Source organism: Saccopteryx bilineata, chromosome 11 (genome assembly GCF_036850765.1).
Source record: "Saccopteryx bilineata isolate mSacBil1 chromosome 11, mSacBil1_pri_phased_curated, whole genome shotgun sequence".
NCBI classification, from domain to species: Eukaryota; Metazoa; Chordata; class Mammalia; order Chiroptera; family Emballonuridae; genus Saccopteryx; species Saccopteryx bilineata.
Window position 1 is genome coordinate 19,958,913 of NC_089500.1, and position 16,144 is coordinate 19,975,056.

At 43.9% G+C, this 16,144-nt stretch overlaps 1 protein-coding gene across 4 annotated transcripts; it reads right to left on the reverse strand.

Annotated features, from left to right (window-relative positions):
- Positions 1-3,618: 3,618 nt before the first annotated feature.
- On the reverse strand, positions 3,619-15,446 carry SKA1 (spindle and kinetochore associated complex subunit 1). 4 transcript variants are annotated; one of them, XM_066247293.1, is made up of 8 exons: positions 15,099-15,271; positions 14,555-14,653; positions 13,017-13,141; positions 10,388-10,485; positions 8,274-8,408; positions 6,309-6,481; positions 5,211-5,320; positions 3,619-4,931 (listed from the first exon to the last, which is right to left on the reverse strand). In XM_066247293.1, the coding sequence occupies exons 2-8, from the start codon at positions 14,640-14,642 to the stop codon at positions 4,929-4,931; spliced, it is 732 nt and encodes a 243-aa protein (XP_066103390.1). In that variant the 5' UTR covers positions 14,643-14,653; positions 15,099-15,271; the 3' UTR covers positions 3,619-4,928. The 4 variants fall into 4 exon arrangements, with proteins under 4 accessions (XP_066103390.1, XP_066103389.1, XP_066103388.1 ...); XM_066247292.1 differs by having other exon boundaries at positions 5,166-5,320; XM_066247291.1 differs by lacking the exon at positions 15,099-15,271 and adding an exon at positions 15,278-15,446 and having other exon boundaries at positions 3,619-5,320.
- Positions 15,447-16,144: the final 698 nt, after the last annotated feature.

The following is a 16,144-nucleotide window of genomic DNA, read 5'->3' on the forward strand; positions in this document are numbered from 1 at the left end:
CCTGATGACACGGGATCTAGTCTTCTGGACAGATAGGCTATTGGTCTCTTCTAAGGTCCCAGTTCTTGACAGAGGACCCCTAGAGCAATGCCCTTTTTCTCAGTCACAAATAGTTGAAAGGACTTAGACAAGTCTGGCAGGGTTAATGCCGGGGCTGCAACTAGGGCCTCCTTAAGTTTTTGAAAAGACTCTCGTGCCTCCTCTGTCCATACAAATTGTTCCTCTTTTCCCCGTGTTAACTCATGCAAAGGTTTGGCCAGTTCTGCAAATCCCAGTATCCAAAGTCTGCAATATCCCACAGCACCTAAAAATCTCGCACTTGTCTTTTACTGACAGGCTCAGGAATCTGTAATATGGTCTGAATTCTTTGGCTAGACAAACTACGTTGTCCTCCCCTCAAGTCATACCCCAAGTAACTCACGGTTTGGGTGACAATTTGGGCCTTCTTAGCAGATACTCGATAGCCTATCCGTTGCAATTCTTGGAGTAGTTCTAACGTAGCTTCCTGGCAACTCTCCTGGTTTGGGGCCGCGATAAGGAGATCGTCCACATACTGCAGCAGTACAATTGAAGAGTGGCCGGCTCGAAACTCCTGTAAGTCTTTGCATAAAGCCTCATTAAATATGGTTGGGGAGTTCTTAAAACCCTGAGGGAGCCTGGTCCAAGTGTATTGGCCTGAAAGTCCATTCTCGGGATCATTCTACTCAAAGGCAAACATTTCCTGACTTTGCTTTGCTAATGGAATGCAAAAGAAGGCATCTTTCAAATCTAATACTGAATAGAAAACATGAGTCGGTGGCAATGAACTTAATAGGGTATAGGGGTTTGGCACAGTAGGATGTATGATGTATGGTCTCTACCCGAGCATTCACTTCACGCAGGTCCTGCACTGGGCGATAGTCTTGAGTTCCAGGCTTTTGTACTGGTAGCAAAGGAGTGTTCCAGGCAGATTGGCATTCCCGGAGAATCCCGGCTTCCAATAAGCGCCTCAAGTGCTGCGCTATACCCTGTTTAGCCCGAGCAGGCACAGGATACTGCCTGATGCGTACTGGGCTAGCATCGCTCCGCAACAGCACTACTACAGGCGGCTGATGTATTGCCAATCCCGGAGGATTGTTCTCTGCCCAAACTCCAGGAACCTGCTGCTTTACTTCCTCGGGGACGCCCTTAAACCCGCTCTTACCTTCCGGGAGGGAGGCAATCAGGTATTCTTCTGATATTGGCACAGTCACTAATACCTTGCCTTCTGCATCCTTCTCCTGGTTGAAGGTTATTGTTGCTTGAAATTTTTGCAACAGATCTCGTCCCAACAGCGGGTAAGGGCAGTCTGGAATAATCAGGAAGGAATGAGTAATAGTCCCTCGCGCCAGGTCCGTAATCCGTGCAGTGGCTCGAGGATATGTGACAGCTTTGCCAGTGACCCCTATTACCTTTGTGGATTCCTTTTGTAATGTCCCAAGTGGTCTCTTTAGGACGGAATAAGTGGCCCTCGTGTCAACTAGAAAGGTAGTTGGTTTCCCTTCAATTGACAGTGTGACCATAGGCTCCTGGGGGCCAACGGAAATGGAGCCTTGGCCCCGTCAATCTAATTGGAGCAAAACTTGTGAGCCTTGTTCCTGATTTACGGCCTGTAGCTTAGGGCAATCCTTCTTCCAATGACCCTTCTCTTTGCAATAAGCACACTGGTCTCTATCTAATTGCTTCTGCGGGAAAGTTTCCTTCTTTCCCTTAAAGGGCTGCTGTTTCCCTTTCTTTCCTTTTGATTGCTGTGCCAAGAGTAGTTTTACAGCTGCTCTCCCTAACTCAGGGTCATCGCGATTGACAAAGACTCTCTGTGCTATTTCTAATAATTCACTCCTATTCTTTCCCTCAAATCCTTCCATTTTCTGGAGCTTCTTTCTAATGTCTGGGGCTGCCTGAGTGACAAAGGTTATGTTTATTAGCTTGCGATTTTCCTCTGCCTCAGGATCAATAGGGGTATAAACCCGGTAGGCCTCCATTAGCCGCTCTAAATATGCAGCAGGGGACTCATCCCTCCTCTGAGTTACCTCACCTACCTTACTAAAGTTGGTTGGTTTCTTAGCAGCTGCCCTTATTCCCCTTAATAGAGCCTGGCGATATTGGGTAAGCGATTCCCTATCCCTGTCATTGTTTGGATCCCAACTGGGGGGGCTCCTGGGGAGAGTCCTCTCTAGGTCCCTTTCAGTGCCCCCTTCTTCCCTAAATACTTTTTCAGCTTCTTGGCTGATGCGGGTTCTTTCTTCCGTTGTGAACAAAGTGTGCAAAAGCTGCTGACAATCATCCTAAGTTGGTTGATGGGTCCTGAAAACAGTCTCAAGCAAAGAAATTAACCCCTGAGGTTTCTCTGAAAATGGCGGGGTCTGATGTTTCCAATTATAAATGTCACTAGTAGAAAAAGGAATATAAATCATTCGGGACGGTGCATGTGATCCTTCATCTAGTGGGGGCAACACCTCCCTAAGAGGTAACATTGGGGCACCTCCGGCAAAGGAAGGTTGAGCATAAGGAGTTCCCCCCCGGGTGTGGGGAGGACTCTGGACATTCTCGGGTACAGTTGAATCTGGCTCCCTGGGCTTCTGATAAGGAGGAGGATAATTTACAGGGTCTGCTATATCCTCAGTAACATCAGAAAGGACCGGATATGATTTGGGATGCTCTTTTTCAGGTGCAGGTGGAGCAGAGGGAGGGCGAGGCTTAATGTCCGCAGCGCTCACACAAATAGCTCTCTTAACCTTTTGATTTGCTTTTATGCACCTCTTAATGTACCCAGGTTTATCTGTAGCTATATCTATCCAAACATCTATATACACATATTGGTCTGGGTGAGGTGCCTGATATATAATAGCTCTTACTGCAAAAACTATGGGCAGATCAAAAGTTCCTTCAGATGGCCATCCAACCTTAAGAGATGGCCACTCTACTTGGCTTAAGGTCCGGAGAGTTTCTCGATCGGGTGGAGGTCCCCCATAACCCTGAGCTCTCTTCTGAAAATCAGAGAAGTTACTTAAAATGCAATCAAGAGGGGACTTAAGAGTAGATTCTTGCTGTCCCATCTCGCGGTGCTTGTTCTTCTCAGCCAGGTATGCTTCTAGTCCTACAAAGACAACACACAGGATTCCCCACCCTATAAGCAGGGTAATCCAAATAGATGAGCGCTGATCACACTGTACTGGCAAACAAATTAACACTAAACACAACAATGCAGCAAATCCCAGGAGGGCAATACACAAAATTTCCCACACAGTCATTCAGGCTAAACAGACAACCAGACAGCAGCGCGGCGCAGCGCGAGTGAGCTCACTACTTTGAAACGATCGATCGATTTCAGACAGAAACAGAAACCTCGGCCGGCAGCGTCCTGCCCTTTGGCCCGAGTGTCTGGGCGGGTCACTGACAGCGTCCTGTCTGCCACCACAGACTGTAAGAGCTCCGGAGCCAGAATACAAAACCAAGAAATTCTACAACAAAATACTCACCAGCTTAAACAGCTGTTCCGCCTGTCTCCAGTCAAGATACCCGTAATGGGCAGTCCCGGGCGAGCCCCCATAAAATGTAGCACTCGCCGGGTAAAACAGACACTGGAGACGCTTGGAGAGTTTAAGACAAATCTTTATGGCCAAAAGAATTAGAGAACAAAACAAAGGAAAATAAACCTGCGCAGGGGTGGACTCTAGTGGAAAGTAACAAGAGCCACACCGAGCGCCTACAGTCTAGGGGTTTTTATAGCGTAGCAAGCAAGCAGTTCATACAGAAGCAAATTTGGCATTTAGCAATTGGCTCCCCCAAATTAAATTCTAGTCACGTGCCTTAGTAACCAGTCATACAGTTGAAAGCCCCAGCTGGAAATATCCCTATCTATCCCCTAGGATGTGGTTACATTTACTGTCTTAGGAGTTCTTGTGACTTCCTTATCTCAAGGACTCCTTAGCTCCTAACCATCCTGGGAGTCTAACGACTTCTCTATCTCAAGGACTCTTCAGCTCCTAGCCATCCTGGGAGTCTGGGCTCACCTGTTTACTGGACTAGTTCCTTTGAAGTTATTTCTAAAGCCTATTAATATATTTTATAGCTTTTATTCGAATGTCACACTAAACACAACCTGCAATACCGGTGAGAGACATTTGTCTGCCCTGATCAGCCTACTGAGCAGATGTATCTATCTAGCTTGTTATGGTTTTATGTTTCAACTTGATAGGCCACAGGGTGCCCTAACTAAATATTATTTCTGAGTGTATCTGTGGGGGGGTTCCAGATGAGATGAATATTTATATCAGCAGACTCAGCAAAGGGATTACTCTCCCAAACATGGTGGACATCGTCCAATCCATCTAGGGCCAGAATAAGAAAGGTGGGGGAAGGAGGAATTAGCTGTTTTCCCCCCACTGCCTTGCTATTTGAGCTGCAACATCTCACCTGTCTTCTCTGGCCTGCCTCCCCCGGTTCTCAGGCCTGCAAACTCTGATTGAATTACACCACAGTTTTCCTATTAGTTCTGTTTTTCTGGGAAACACTGATTAAAACACAGACAGGACAGTCGCCCAAGTGTGAAAGAAAAAACACAGCTAAATTTACAATCCAACCATCCATTTTTCATGACCGCTATCAAGCTGCTTACACATCTAATTTTATCATCTTTTTCATCTCAATATACTTTTATTACAATTTCATTACAGGTCGATGTTTACAGATTGCTTTGTAAGCTGTTTCCTAACAACATATGGGAAAGCAGAATGATCACATGGATGGCAGCCTCCGAATCCAACTTCTGCTTGCAGACTGAAATGCCATTGATGGAATTTAATACTAATGACCTTTAATTCCAAAGGACCTGAGTATTCTTAACTTTATCTCCTTGACCTTTTTCTTCCATTATCACATCTGCACCTTTTATTGGGTCTGCATCATTGTCACTAAACACAAAAAACAGACGAGAACATTTTAAAATTTCCATTATATGCCTAGCAGACGCTTACGGGTAGGTGGTTAAATATTTGCTGGAAGGAAGTTGACTGTAAAACATACATGCTTTATTTTAAAGAAGTTTTATTTTTACAAGAGACAAGAAAAGGTGATAGAAAAACTTAAAATTATATATAAAAATCAGATGTAAGGAAACTACCAGAAGAGCCCTAGCATTAGCTCACAGGGCCTCAGGTTATCACGTAGCGGGTGAGTCCTCCTCCTCGGACCTCTGACAGCCGCCGGCAGTGCCGTAAGATATTGAGCATCACGTGAAACCTCTTGTCGACTTTCAAAGCTGTGAACTCCTTTATGTCAGCTTCCACTATAAAATAATGACCTGAAAATAAAGATATTAGTGCTAATTTTTTCTGATAATTTCAAATTTTTTTACTGATTTCTGATCTGATCTCATCAGATGCTAGTGTTTTATCTCACACGGCTGGAGCAGCGCTCGTGCTGGGAACTGCTCAACTGTCCACGCTGCCATCTTCTCACTCCCCTTGGCTTCCTTTGTTAGTATTATCTTTAAACCATGTTTCCTTTCTTTTTTAAAACTGTAATGATAGTGCAATTTTTATGAGGATGACTCTCAAGATGAGTCTTTAATGCAGTAAACTGTGACTATGAATGGCATTAATCATTTTTACTGTCATTATCCAACCAAAGGGAGAAATGGTATTCTTGCTAAAAAAATAATTTTTATTTCACCTGAAGCTGCATAATGTTTACTATAGTGTTTCAGTAATGTAGGCCCACTTATTATATCACTAGCTACCTTTGGTATCTTTCAAACAATTCACTTTTCAAGAGATAGTAGGGAATGGTGGGTAAGAAAATAAATCCCTCGGCAGCTCTGTCACTGAACTGGCTAACCTTGGACAAGTACCTTAAGCTGTCTTTGCCTCGTCCGCAGAATGGGGTTAGGGAGACTCCACGCCTCCTACGGATGTTATGAGAACTAAAGCTCTCAGTACACCACCCGGCACACAGTACGCGCTGTATAAGCGTGACCAATGTTACCCTTACACAAACCAGTTCTTCAGCCTCCGCACTACAAATTGTGGGTTAGATCATTCTTTTTTGTGGGAGCTGCTGTGTGTCAAGGTTGTTAGCAGCTTCCCTGGTCTCTACCTACTTGACGCCAACTCAGCCCCAGTCGTAACAACCAAAAATGTCTCCAGAGATGGCCAAATGTTCCCTGGTGGGAAAAATGCCCCTGGGTGAGAACCTCCTCTCTAAAGTTAGAATTTTCTAGAATTAGTTTCTCATGACTTATTTACACTCCAAACAGTTGACGTATACACATATAGATGGTATCGTTTTACCTTTGGTATCCTTTGTTTCTTCATCAATGAATCTGTGATAGAGATTTCTGTTCACAGAACTCAGAGTAGACTTCTTTGGGTGATGTAGGATCTTATATTTACTAACTATTGCTTTGTTGATTTCTTTAATAACATCATTAATTTGACAATAGGTTAAGCGGGATTTCATGTACCTGTAAATAAGTATGTGATTAATGTTTTTAAAGACTCACTATACAAAATATTTTCTTCAAAAAGTGTTTATCACGACCTTACACAGTAACAAAGCTATTAGTGCTCCTTATAAAAAAGTGTTATATCAACTTTCAAACAAACCAGACATGTGTCAACAGCTGAACTGTTACACAGAGACCACAACATATCAGCGCTTATCTTTCCCAGTTATACCTGATGCACTGATCTGTTCTCCACCTACAGAATTAATGTTAGTTTAAAATAAACTCTCAAATTCTGATTCAAATAAACTGATTAATAGCAAGACAGATATTTAAACATTTTAAAATGTTTGTAAGCAAGGGAATGAAAAGTTTAAATGTAAATAAATTATACAGCTTATACCACTCTAGTTTTCTGCAGAAACTTATGTGTTGAGAGAAAGAAAGAAAAAAGGAGGCAAGGAAGACACAGGATAACAGACCATGACAAAGATGGCAAAGCTAACGCTGAGGTGCAGGGGCCCGATGGGAACCCGCAGAGGCAGGGATCACCACGGGGCCGGCCCCTTCATCCCCTTTCACACCTTCCAGCGTGGTCTCTGCCCCCTAAGTCCCACTCTTCCCAGTCCGGGCTCCTCCCAGTCACCAGAGTCTCAGAGTATAAAAATCAGACGCTCTCAACTGTGAGTGGCTTATACACACCACAAACAAACCTTCATGACCTGCTTCAATTTTCCTCTTCAATAAACTGTGAATTCATTATGTTAAACCCTGCCCTTCACCTCTATGGAAAGGGCAAATTTTCTAAACAAAACTTCCTTAATGTAATGTATAAATGTTTAAAGAAAAATGTTCACATTAACCAAAAACATGTTTCCATTACCCCTTCTTTTCTAAATTCATATTTGCCACTTTTTAAAACCAGTTTCTACAAACTGTTGACAGCCCAGCTCTCCACAATGCGATCCCTTTAAACTTTCTGAACTTAATGTCCTCAATGCCCATCCCTCACCTCTGCAAATATTGTCCACTTCACATCTACCCTCAGTATTAATTTTTTAAAATAAGTAAATAAAAGCCCCATATTTGGAATGTATTCTTCCTTATTCTAATCCTCCAATTTATCTTATTCACTAAATAACACCTTAATTTAAAAATTGTCTACCATGACTATTTAATTTCCTTCTTTTATCTCTGCCTGACAGTATTTTCTAAAAACCCTTCTACTCTACAGTTCCTCACAGGCCCGGCCAGGGCACCACATACTTTCTTCAAAATTACAGAAAACTAGCCTCATCAATTAGCTCAGTTACTTAAGAGAGTTGTCCTGATTCGCCAAGGTTGTGGGTTCAATCCTCAGTCAGGGCACACACGGGAAGAGACCCATGACTGCAAAACTGAGTGGAACAACAAATGACTGCTTCCTTCTCTCTCTCTCACCCTTCTTCTGTTTCTCTAAAATCAATGAATGAAAAAAATGTTTCTTAAAATTACAGCAAAACTGAGGTTACTTCTAAAATGTAACCGGATAAATTGGTATCACAACATGGTCCTGGAGGGGTCTCAGCAATAAACCGACCCATCTCTAGATCTATGAGAAGAGATTTTACTACTGAATAAGAAATAGGATGTTAAGCATTTCAACAAAAGATTTCCTGCATTTTCATAATGCAAAGCAAAGCTATCTTAGAAAAGATCAACATATGAACATAGCATATATGATGACTATAATATAATCAAGCTTTGTGATTTAAACAATCATGTATGTTGATTATTAAAGAGTTCAACATTAAAACATCTAAATACTTACATAGGAATGCCATTAAACTCCTCAGACGTTATAAATGGCATTTCTTTAATATTTCTTTGCTCTTTAGAGGGCTTCTTTGTAGGTGCTGGATCCTCAACCTTGATAGGTCCTTCATGGTCATCTGATACGTTAACACTACAGAACAGAAAGACATACAGGTCATCATCAGAATGAGGCAGCATACTAGAGTTTTCCCAAATGAAAATCAGTATCAAACGCGTGCTTCATCTTGTTATAATTTTATAGCCAGCTTTCCCCCCCATCTCTACCCCTATTATTTATGAAGATCTGAATAGTAAGAACACCAAAAAATTAAGCCCCCAAAACTCCACTAACATAATTGCATTTACATATCCCAAAATAGAGCATGGAGTACACAGGCTAAACATCTTCATCAGTTATCCCATCGGTTCCTCAAAGTCACTGTGTGTCAAGTCAATTGTCTATGCTTCTATTTTTCTAATGGATCCTGGTGGTTGCTAGCATCAGTCCCTCCCTGTGGCAGTCATCTCAACTGCCAGTAGTGAGCTTGAGTCACCCTGGGATTCAGTCCTGGGCAATATGTGGAGCCAGTGAGAAACCTAATTAGGCTCCTACCCCCCCCCACACACACACACACAAAGAAGTGTAGAAAACAGACTGCAGCTTCTAGGTTAACTGCCAGGGAGGAAATACGCTCTGTTGCCAATAGCAAGTCAACCCATAGTAGCTTGACTGTTTCAAAAAAGAAATGGGATACAAGAAAGACTAGATCCAACTCAGGAGTAAGTGAAGAGAACCCCAAGGAGGACAGGGAAGCAAGATCCCAAGAAGGCATCCGAGCACCAGAAGCTGAGCGCAACCAGGCCTTACTGCAGAAATGGCCATGTTGTGAGCTGTCAAACTGAAGGTACTCAATGCTATGGTACCATCATGAATCCTAACATGGGACTCCACGGTAAGCCTGATTCGTACTTGCCTTGACCATGTGCTAAGGACACTCCTGATTTCTACTTCATGCCCTACTGTGTTTATCAGATGAAAATAATCACTTCAACCTAGGAAGCGTTCTCCTTTGACCTAGCCCTGAAAGCTGAAGCCAAGTCATAGTGAGTTTAGAAAAAGAAAATTCCTCCTATTCCCCAGGCCATCTTCCTTTCTGCCGCATGTCCAATGCCCAGCCCACGCTACAACCTTGGCAGATATCCTATATGATCTGTTTCTAGCATTCATTCATGCTAGAATGAATTGCCCACATTTTCTCCTCTTGTACGGAAATTCCAAGGTACCTAATATGCCAGGGATTCTGCTGAGCTTACGTCTTCGAGAGGCCTTCAACTCTTGGCAGTAACATGGCTCTTTTCCTACACATTTTTCATGACCACCATTGGATAGGGATGGGGTTCTGGAGGGGATTTGGGATACTACTGACAGTTGGTAAAGTGAGAGGTACAACTAACACTCTATTCTCACAACATAGAACTACCGGGCCTAAAAAGACAAATGTTGCCCTGGCCAGTTGGCTCAGTGGTAGAGCATCAGCCTGGCATGTGGAAGTCCTGGGTTCGATTCCTGGCCAGGGCACACAGGAGAAGCCTTCATCTGCTTCTCCACCCTTCCCCCTCTCCTTCCTCTCTGTCTCTCTCTTACCATCCCGCAGCCAAGGCTCCATTGGAGCAGTTGGCCCAGGTGCTGCGGATGGCTCCGTGGCCTCTGCCTCAGGCCTTGCAACCGGAGCCATGCCCCAGATGGGCAGAGCATTGCCCCGTGGTGGGCTTGCCGGGTGGATCCTGGTCGGGCGCATGCGGGAGTCTCTCTGCCTCCCTGCTTCTCACTTCAGAAAAATACAAAAAAATAAAAAATAAAAGACAAACTTTGCTCTAAGGGAAAGAAATGAGAAAAAGGAGATAAAGAGCCCTTAGGGGAGACCCACCCTTGGGACAGAGGGGCGACAGTTTCCTCAGAGAAAGCAGCACAAGAAAACTGATAGTGACAGGGAAATATTATTTCTGGTGTATAGGTGACAAAAAGAGACAACCACTAACAAAATTACAAGTACCTGAGAAAGCAAAACATTTCAGGTGTTTAATAGTTTTAGAAACCCAGGTGGCAGGAATACTTATTATCATACTTACAAGTTTTGGGTTACTGTGACTTGAGGCAAATGGGGAGGAATGTTTTCTTTGAGATGTTCCACATCTTTGTAATCTTCTTGAAGAGATTCATAGAGTTCCTAAAATTTAAAAAATGCTCACAAATAAGCATCCTGTCCTGCCTATGTGTGTATTAAGACGTTATGAAGACCATGGAACACCGTGACACACAATCACAGTAAGTGTGAGTGTTTAGAACGCAGAAGGTGTGAAAAAGCACCAGACGCAGCAATATTAAAACAAGGGCCACTTGGTTTCTGGAGCTGATTTTGGATGGTGACATATTTTTCTCTACTGGTTTTTTTCAAAGGACAATTATTAAAATCACTTTACAATGGGCAGGTTGACAGAAGTCCTTCTAAAACACTTTAACTTTGGGAAGCAACTAGAAAATATTTGAAAGATTTATGTTTGCCATTCTGGTAAATTGTTTGTTGACTTAGCAAATGCTCCCCAGTGTTATCTGTACCGCACCAGAGTAATAACACAGGCCTGAAAACACGTATGAGAGGGTGCTTGGAACAGCTCTGTATGGCCAGTAGTCGCAGCCACCATCGCTGCCAGGCAAGTGCAGGTAGGCAGGTGCAGGTTTCTATTAGATTCGGACAGACAGTAAAGAAACTGCGGACCCAAAAACTGGTGGGCCATTTCTTTATTCTAGCCTCGTACCAGGCAGACGAGTAGAAACACACAGGGCTCCAAAACCCACTCATTCAGTGCTCACAAAGCTACTGACACATCCAGGTTTTCCTAGAATCAAAGGCCCCCAGCAGTCTAAGTCACCTCTGGTTCCCCATCTGCCAACATGGCTTCTTATTCCTCTCTGCACAAACTGGCTTTTCTCTCCTTCCCTTCCATCTAGGCTTCTTTCTCTTCTTCTTCCATGCAAACTTTTCTTGGCGTGAAAACCCCTCCTCCAGCACAAATTAGTATAACAAAGCCCCTTACCAAGCAGGAAGATAATTAGCAGTTTCACCTGGCAGTGCAATTTTTAACAATTAAAGTGAGAAAACCCAGAAAATATGGATTTTACAAACTCATTTGCCCAACAAGCTTCTTCTGCTGACATGCCTATTCCGGCTTAATGGAAATTTCTATTTCATCCTAACTGCCTGTTTCTGTTTGCAGTTGTTTTTATTTAACTGTCATGAAAACTTAAGGCAATGAACTCATGCAAATTTAACAGGAAAAGTACTCTGTATCTTTGCCTTCTTGCCTTCCAATTCTTGATCATGATTCTCAGCCATACTGTAAGCAGAAATTCCAAACAGGCTTCAATTCTGAGTTGAACATTCTCTGGGCCCATGCCTCACACTGGCCATTCTTGGGGCAGGTTAGAATTGAAAGCAATATTGGTTTCTGTTTTAAATTTATGTGACACTTTTCTTTTAAAGAGCTGAATGATGTTCACAGATACTAATTTCAACTAATAGTAGGAGAGGTATAATCATGTCCAGTTCTATAACTGAAAAAAATCTTTACAGACCTTAAGGATTATAAGGTTGAAAGGGACCACAGAGGTCACCTTACTCAGTCCCACTGAACATGTCATTGGCTCGAAGAGCATGAAGTAACGAGGGTACAGACTAAGTATCTAGCCATCAGGAAGTACACAAGAACTTGATTAGCTGAAGTCAGTTAGAAGATTCATTTAAAACAAATGTGCATGTGAATAAGGCTCAAGTTTCTCTTTGAGAATCCTGACATTGCATTTTATAGGAATTGAGAAATGCAGACTAGCAGGGACTAAGACATAATTCAGCATGACCCATTATTTTCCAAATGAGGGCTCAGAGATCTCAAAAGGTAAAAGGGCTCTCTCAGGGTGGCAGAGGGTGCAGGGCAGCCAGGGGGAGACTCCATGTCTCCTCGTCCCAGGGCAGGTATTCCTGCCACACCAGCCTACCATTACAGCATTCGTCAAATTAAACATACCGGCCCTGGCCGGTTGGCTCAGTGGTAGAGCATCGGCCTGGCGTGCAGAAGTCCCGGGTTCGATTCCTGGCCAGGGCACACAGGAGAAGCGCCCATCTGCTTCTCCACCCCTCCCCCTCTCCTTCCTCTCTGTCTCTCTCTTCCCTTCCTGTAGCCAAGGCTCCATTGGAGCAAAGAAGGCCCGGGCGCTGGGGATGGCTCTGTGGCCTCTGCCTCAGGCGCTAGAGTGGCTCTGGTCGCGACATAGCGACGCCCCGGAGGGGCATAGCATCGCCCCCTGGTGGGCAGAGCATCGCCCCCTGGTGGGCGTGCCGGGTGGATCCCGGTCGGGCGCATGCAGGAGTCTGTCTGATTGTCTCTCCCAGTTTCCAGCTTCAGAAAAATTCCAAAAAAAAAAAAAAAAAAAAAAATTAAACATACCAAGGATAGTTTAGGAAATCGTCCTTTTTAGTAAAGTTCAATTCCATTGGCTACTAGCATGAAAAAAGAAATACCCATGGAGCTCTGGAATCCTTTATGCTGGGAAAATAAAAATGCAAATAACACTCTACACCATTAATAATAATTTACAAAGCTAAGAACATTATAAACTTATAGAACCATTAAGAACTCCTGGTAATTAGAGAATTTGTACTTATTGCTTTTTTATTTTGTTACTTCACTAGAAAGACATTACCTTAAGTGAATTGGTAGCTTGTTCTTGATACTGAATTTCCAATTCCAATTTATTTAGAAGGTCATTTACTAACATGATCTCATCGCCTATTTTGTTTAATATAGTCTTCAAGTTAGGTTCTTGACCTATTAATAAACAAAGATAAAATGAAAAACTTGGTGTATAGAAAAGCAATAATGTACATGTACCCAACCAAACTTTTGGAACAGAGCTTTATCTTATCGGGACATTTGTGGGTGAAGAAAAAGCTATTGTTTCAGGGCTTAGGACCTGTCTCCATGGATAATCTTAGACTTCGTTTCTAAGTACTAATATGGAAAAGAAGGAAGGGAGAGGTAAGTACAAAGTGTCCCCCAAAAAAAACAACTAAGAAATGCTAGACAAAATGAACACTCTCTACGTGCATAACTGAGCTTTCATGAGAATAAGGTCAATGCCCACAGGCTCCAGCTGAGAGAACCACAGCCAGGCAGTGTGTGTGAAATGATGCTGAAGCATCTGCACTGTTGACTGCATTGTGTGCCCATCACCATTTTGTATTTTAATTTAACAAAAAACTATCAATTCATAACACAAACTAAAAGTTCAACACAATCTTCCCAGATAGAATGCTGGCTATCAATAAATAAATCTTTAACTCTCCCAGATAGGGCTGGGAGCATATCATTTTTGTAAACACCTTTTCCCCAGACTTGACAAGGATCACTTATTTCTTTGCACCTTCATTGCATCATACCCTTTCAGCATCTCAAAAATCTTTGGGGAGATGATTACAACTGCAACCTTAGTGTTTTGAGGATGATGCTCAAACCAACTGAGCTAACTAGCCAGGGCCTCCCACTTCTGTTTTTAACTCTTACCTTTAAAATATCTCCATTTAGGTCTAGAACCACAGATGCCACATAACTTTTAAAACTTACTCTTATGCCTTGTATGTCTCAGAAAAACATAATAAATCTAATTACTATCCAGTTAGTTTATTGTTCAATGCAACTTACATTTTAGTGTCCTTGGCAATATTCAAAATATTGATGCCAGAGTGCCTTTGAATCACCATTTGAAACAAAATTGGCGCTGGCTGGTTGGCTCAGTGGTAGAGCGTCAGCCGGCATGTGGATGTCCTAGCTTTGATTCCCGGTCAGGGCACACAGGAGAAGCAAACACCTGCTTCTCCAGGCCTCTCATTTCCCCTTTGCCCTCTCTCTCTCTTTCTCTTCCCCTTCCACAGCCATGGCTTCATTGATTAGAGCATGTTGGCCTGGGCACTGAAGACAGCTCCCTGGAGCCTCACCTCAGATGCTAAAAATAGCGCCGTTGGGAGCATGACCCTATATGGGCAGAGCATCAGCCCCAGACAGGGGGCTTATGTGGGAGTCTATCTTCCCTCCCCTCACTTGGATAAGAAGAAAAAAAAAAAGAAACTTAAAATCATCTTTGTGAGATACATTCACTTAACCAGGCATAAGATAATATTCAAAGTATAACAATAATAGAATGTGTTATCTATGTAGTAAGTCATTGGAATCTCTTTTACTTACCACAGTTCCTCAATGACAGAGATTTTTTAATATTGCCAATCTTTTCAGTAATATGAGAACATATTTGTTCCAGATCTGAAGAGGCCATCCTTTAAGCCTCTGAAGGAAAAAAATCACAAACACAATTTCAAAATCCAAAAGTCAGACAAATTTCTGTTGTTTCAAAATTTCAAAATGGTTATCACCCCGTAGATTACATCCCTTTGAAAAGAATGTGCAAAAGGTCAAGAACACTTTTCCTCAATTCTACAAAATTCAGTTTCTAACCAAAGCCCAGAACTGACTGGGGCCTCCTGTAGTCTATGCATCCCAAACCACGATTCAGGGAATAAGCCTGCATCATCTCTCTAAAGCTTTAGGGGAACAAATACACTACATATAAAGACAACGTTGGCATTTAAAAATAACGCAAAATACACACGAATTTTAAGAAAAAACACAGCAAGTCAAAACAACGGGTGCAGGTAAGCATTTATCCCATGCTGTGGGGGACGGGGGCTTTCCAGTTTGGGATCAGTCAGGAAGCGGAGGGAAAGAAACGAACCGGTGACTGTGCCCTCCGAGGGGAGGTGAGAACGTCGCAAGCGCCTACTCCAGCTAACCCAGAGAGTGGAGGTAAGTCAAACCCTGCTCCACCCACGCCTGGCGCCCAAACAACGGCTTCTGCCTGCTCCCGACGCCAGGATCCCCAACTCCGCGCGCGTCCCGGAGCGAAGGACCTACTCGGGGCGGAAGGACGGCCACTCAAACTCTGGCCTCGGCCGGAAGCCAGGGATCGCGAGACGCGATTCGGCTAGAGGAATTCAAATTGCCCGCCGGGACTTGGCGCCGCGCAGGCGCACATCGGCGCTCACGGACCGCCAGCTCGGCGACGCTGCGCGTTTCGCGTCACCCCGGCTACAGCGGGGCGTAGGGCCGGGGTCGCGGTTGGGGCGGGGAAAAGGCGGGGCTTGACTGGTTTCGTCACAAAAGGGGCGCGGTTGGGCGGGGAAAGGCGGGGCTTGACTGGTTTCGTCACAAAAGGCTACCAGGGGCCGTTGCTCCGCCTATGCCATGCCGTCATGGTGGTCACAGTCGGTCAAGTAATCCTGGTCGCCACCCAGTAAGGAGCCGGGCACTCCGGGGATCAAATGGCGAGCTGGAACGGTAGGTCCTCAAATGAGAATGACCAGGGGCAGCTTGTGCAAAGCCCAACGCCTAGGCCGTACCCCAAGTCAGTGAATTCATTTACAGTAAGAAAAAGTTTAATTCTCCCTGTTGACAAAAGGGGAAAGCAACCCAGCGCGGGTGTGTCACCTCCATAGCCGTGAAGTCTCCGGGTTCCTTTCACCTTTTGGCGCCACCGTTCAAAGCATCAATGCATTCTAGCCTTTAGATGGCCCGTGGTGCCTGCAGTGACCCTGCCGGTTTCTGCCTCAGGTGTTTGTGCCAGGCAGCAGGAAAGGGGAAGAGGCAAGGTAACAACAGGACCTAGAAAGAGTTTTTCTGGAAGCCACACCCAATGCCTTCTACCTGCTTTCCATTGGTCACTCACTCCTACAAGGGAGACGGAAAAACATCACAAAAATGAATTAATCTGGACAGTTACAT

Coding starts and splice junctions, on each gene's coding strand:
- SKA1 (XM_066247291.1), bottom strand. CDS start 14,642: ATGGCCTCTTCAGATCTGGAACAAATATGTTCTCATATTACTGAAAAG. Junction 10,486..13,016: donor AAGCTACCAATTCACTTAAG/GTAATGTCTTTC, acceptor TTTAAATTTTAG/GAACTCTATGAATCTCTTCA. Junction 5,321..6,308: donor AGAAACAAAGGATACCAAAG/GTAAAACGATAC, acceptor CTTTATTTTCAG/GTCATTATTTTATAGTGGAA.